Below are 5,328 nucleotides of genomic sequence, written 5' to 3' on the forward strand. Positions count from 1 at the left end.
CCAGCCACAATCCCCTATAATCCCTCCCCAGTTACTGAAATGGATGTCACGTATACACAGAGCCAGGTGTACTGGGGGCTGCAGTATGGATGTACCCCAAATCCAGCCACAATCAAACCATAATCCCTCCCCAGTCACTGCAATGGGTGTCACATATACACAGAGCCTGGTGTACTGGGGGCTGCAGTATGGATGTACCCCCAAACCAGCCACAATCCCCCCATAATCCCTCCCCCAGTCACTGCAATGGATGTCACATATACACAGAGCCAGGTGTACTGGGGGATGCAGTATGGATGTACCCCCAAACCAGCCATAATCCCCCCATAATCCCTCCCCCAGTCACTGCAATGGGTGTCACATATACACAGAGCCAGGTGTACTGGGGGATGCAGTATGGATGTACCCCCATACCAGCCGCAATCCCCCCATAATCCCTCCCCCAGTCACTGCAATGGGTGTCACATATACACAGAGCCAGGTGTACTGGGGGATGCAGTATGGATGTACCCCCAAACCAGCCACAATCCCCCCATAATCCCTCCCCCAGTCACTGCAATGGGTGTCACCTATACACAGAGGCAGGTGTACTGGGGGCTGCAGTATGGATGTACCACTAAACCAGCTACAATTCCCCATAATCCCTCCCCAGTCACTGCAATGGGTGCCACATATGCACAGAGCCATGTGTACTGGGGGCTGCAGTATGGATGTACCCCCAAACCAGCCACAATCCCCCCATAATCTCTCCCCAAGTCACTGCAATGGATGCCACATGTACACAGAGCCAGGTGTACTAGGGGCTGCAGCATGGATGTACCCCCAAACCAGCCACAATCCCCCATAATCCCTCCCCAGTCACTGCAATGGGTGTCACATATACACAGAGCCATGTGTACTGGGGGCTGCAGTATGGATGTACCCCCAAACCAGCCACAATCCCCCCATAATTTCTCCCCCAGTCACTGCAATGTGTGTCACATATGCACAGAGCCATATGTACTGGGGGCTGTAGTATGGATGTACCCCCAAACCAGCCACAATCCCCCCATAATCCCTCCCCAGTCACTGCAATGGGTGTCACATATACACAGAGCCAGGTGTACTGGGGGCTGCAGTATGGATGTACCCCCAAACCAGCCACAATCCCCCATAATCCCTCCCCAGTTACTGCAATGGGTGTCACATATACACAAAGCCAGGTGTACTGGGGGCTGCAGTATGGATGTACCCCCAAACCAGCCACAATCCCCCATAATCCCTCCCCCAGTCACTGCAATGGATGCCACATATACACAGAGCCAGGTGTACTGGGGGCTGCAGTATGGATGTACCCCCAAACCAGCCACAATCCCCCCATAATCCCTCCCCAGTCACTGCAATGGGTGTCACATATACACAGAGCCAGGTGTACTGGGGGCTGCAGTATGGATGTACCCCCAAACCAGCCACAATCCCCCATAATCCCTCCCCAGTATCTGCAATGGGTGTCACATATACACAGAGTCAGGTGTACTGGGGCTGCAGTATGGCTGTACCCCCAAACCAGCCACAATCCCCCCATAATCCCTCCCCCAGACACTGCAATGGATGCCACATATACACAGAGTCAGGTGTACTGGGGCTGCAGTATGGATGTACCCCCAAACCATACACCATCCCCCATAATCCCTCCCCCAGTCACTGCAATGGGTGTCACATATACACAGAGCCAGGTGTACTTGGGTCTGCAGTATGGATGTACCCCCAAACCTGCCACAATCCCCCCATAATCCCTCCCCTAGTCACTGCAATGGGTGTCACCTATACACAGAGGCAGGTGTACTGGGGGCTGCAGTATGGATGTACCACTAAACCAGCTACAATTCCCCCATAATCCCTCCCCAGTCACTGCAATGGGTGTCACATATGCACAGAGCTATGTGTACTGGGGGCTGCAGTATGGATGTACCCCCAAACCAGCCACAATCCCCCCATAATCTCTCCCCCAGTCACTGCAATGGATGCCACATATGCACAGAGCCATGTGTACTGGGGGCTGTAGTATGGATGTACCCTCAAACCAGCCACAATCCCCCCATAATCCCTCCCCAGTCACTGCAATGTGTGTCACATATACACAGAGCCATGTGTACTGGGGGCTGCAGTATGGATGTACCCCCAAACCAGCCACAATCCCCCCATAATCTCTCCCCCAGTCACTGCAATGTGTGTCACATATGCACAGAGCCATGTGTACTGGGGGCTGCAGTATGGATGTACCCTCAAACCAGCCACAATCCCCCATAATCCCTCCCCAGTCACTGCAATGGGTGTCACATATACACAGAGCCATGTGTACTGGGGGCTGCAGTATGGATGTACCCCCAAACCAGCCACAATCCCCCCATAATCCCTCCCCAGTCACTGCAATGGGTGTCACATATACACAGAGCCAGGTGTACTGGGGCTGCAGTATGGATGTACCCCCAAACCAGCCACAATCCCCCCATAATCCCTCCCCAGTATCTGCAATGGGTGTCACATATACACAGAGCCAGGTGTACTGGGGGGCTGCAGTATGGATGTACCCCCAAACCAGCCACAATCCCCCCATAATCCCTCCCCAGTCACTGCAATGTGTGTCACATATACACAGAGCCAGGTGTACTGGGGGCTGTAGTATGGATGTACCCCCAAACCTGCCACAATCCCCCATAATCCCTCCCCCAGTCACTGCAATGGATGCCACATATACACAGAGTCAGGTGTACTGGGGCTGCAGTATGGATGTACCCCCAAACCAGCCACAATCCCCCATAATCCCTTCCCAGTCACTGCAATGGGTGTCACATATACACAGAGCCAGGTGTACTGGGGGCTGCAGTATGGATGTACCCCCAAACCAGCCACAATCCCCCATAATCCCTTCCCAGTCACTGCAATGGATGTCACATATACACAGAGCCAGGTGTACTGGGGCTGCAGTATGGATGTACCCCCAAACCAGCCACAATCCCCCATAATCCCTTCCCAGTCACTGCAATGGGTGTCACATATACACAGAGCCAGGTGTACTGGGGGCTGCAGTATGGATGTACCCCCAAACCAGCCACAATCCCCCATAATCCCTCCCCAGTCACTGCAATGGGTGTCACTATTGGAGATGTTAGAATGGAAAATGATGATGAAATAAAGGGAAATAATTCTGCTGATCTCTGCTGCAATCAGGACTGTTATACTCACCCTAGTTCCTCTATCCGGCTTGTTGTCAGAGCCTCCATCAGGACACTGAATTCATCACCCCCCAGCTTGTTAGTATACAGGTCCAGCTTCCTCAGAGTCTGGTTATTCCCAATCCCAGATGCCAGGAGGGGGCAGCAACTGGAGGGCAGATCATTATACCCCAAACTGCAGGAGAAGAGAAGAATATTACTAGAAATCTATAAAACCTGCATACAATTTGTATGATTTTTAATCAAATGAATAAATATATTTTTGATAATATTTAACAAGCAAGGCAGCAGTGGTGTAGAGGTTAGCGCTCTCGCCTTGCAGCACTGGGTCTCCAGTTCAATTCCCAGCCAGGTCAACATCTGCAAGGAGTTTGTATGTTCTCCCCGTGTCTGTGTGGGTTTCCTCCGGGCACTCCGGTTTCCTCCCACATCCCAAAAACATACAGATAAGTTAATTGGCTTACCCCTAAATTGGCCCAAGACTATGATACATGCACTAGACAATACATACATAGACCTAGGACTATGGTAGAGATTAGATTGTGAGCCCCTCTGAGGGACAGTTAGTGACAAGACAATATACTCTGCACAGCGCTGCGTAATATGTCGGCACTATATGAATACTTAAATAAATATACAAGAATTTAGACTTTTAATCAATCCTTAAAATGAAAATGCTGCCATACATATGTCCACAGCTAGAGGGCAGCATAATTTTATTGCTCATAAGTAATTCTGCTTGCTCTGTGTTACACAACACAATACTATTTTCATTTAATCCACTTTATAAGATATGTGACATGAATATTCCATTATTACCACTTGCAGGCAGCAGTTGGAACCTCAGATATTAGTGAACAATATTAAGCCGTGCTACAGCGAGTTCAGGTCACCTCACACAGCAGAATGACTCACACAGGAGGTCACCCATCCCCCACATTGTCAGAAGAGGGTAAATGGGATGATCTCTGTCCCATCTATATCAGTGTTACAGGGAGTGCTTTTTACTTATTGGAAAGCCCAGGATGCCTCCTATCACCTGTGCAGAATGTGAGGTCTGTTTATTATAATCCAGACTGCAGACACAGAGGAGATGTTACCAGACAATTACAGGAGACTCCATTATGCCCTAAATAAAGGTGACCCTACACTGATATCTGAAAATGCAATTAATCTTTCAGTACGGATGTCCTTGCTTACATGATGCTGTGAAATAGAGCAGAAAACAGCATTTCTGTTACAGGAAACACTTTATATTACTGAGGGAGCTTACTTGGATTTTCATTAGCTTTTTTTCACACACCCTGCTAAGTAAATAGCTATCCTACCTAATAAAACACAAGTGTCTCTGCGTCCCATGCCCCTGTGTGAGTGTGTGTTTTTGCAGTGCGCATGTGCAGAGAGGGACGCAGAGACGCTGAGGAGTGCTGGGGGAATGACGCGGCGGGGGCCAGGAGGGGAAGGCGTATGTGTGCGCGGCGGGGGGCGGGCCCAGCGGATGAGCGGTGAGAGACCTAGCCTGTTTGTAAATGGGCTAAGGTCACTAGTACATGTATAAACTCAGTGTGGTATTTGAGGGTTACCTTTGTGCACATAGCTGCTGACAGTCTGATTGGTGCAGGACCTGATGTTACTGTTTCTTCAGATAGTTATACATAGCGATGCATGCTGTGTATGCTATGCACATGTGTATGTGTTAGGGCTGGTCATACTGCAAGCACTTTGCTAATGTTATGCTATAAAGGTGGCCATACATCTAGCAAGGATGGGCAGATTCGGCCAAGAGACAAATCTCTCTAACTAAATCTGATTAGAGAGAGATCTGCCCGCTGCCCATACACCACAGGCCAATACCCGATCAATTCCATGCTGAAACTGATCAGGACTTGGCCTTGTGACGCTGCATCTGGACCCCTAGTCCACCCTGTCCCCTTAATGTTTAATGTCCCCCGGGTGCCCAGTGCAAGCTATACATTACCTGTCCATGGCTGCTGCTTGTTCTCCGCTGGCTCTAAGCCTCCTCCGTTCTCCACACACGCGCCACGTGGTTGCCTAGTAATGTGGGCGGGTCTGTGATGCCTGACATCACCCATGTGCCCTTACTAGGTAACCA

At 50.2% G+C, this 5,328-nt stretch overlaps 1 protein-coding gene across 2 annotated transcripts in view; it reads right to left on the reverse strand.

The window, feature by feature from the left end:
• LOC137532344 (NACHT, LRR and PYD domains-containing protein 3-like) overlaps window positions 1-5,328 on the reverse strand; it is a 475,094-nt gene that overhangs the window by 160,118 nt on the left and 309,648 nt on the right. For both annotated transcript variants that reach the window (XM_068252758.1, XM_068252754.1), the window contains exon 11: window positions 3,226-3,390. In XM_068252758.1, coding sequence (XP_068108859.1) covers window positions 3,226-3,390 — 165 coding nt within the window. The remainder of the gene's footprint in view (window positions 1-3,225; window positions 3,391-5,328) is intronic.

The sequence above is a fragment of the Hyperolius riggenbachi genome, chromosome 1, assembly GCF_040937935.1.
Source record: "Hyperolius riggenbachi isolate aHypRig1 chromosome 1, aHypRig1.pri, whole genome shotgun sequence".
Lineage (NCBI taxonomy): Eukaryota > Metazoa > Chordata > Amphibia > Anura > Hyperoliidae > Hyperolius > Hyperolius riggenbachi.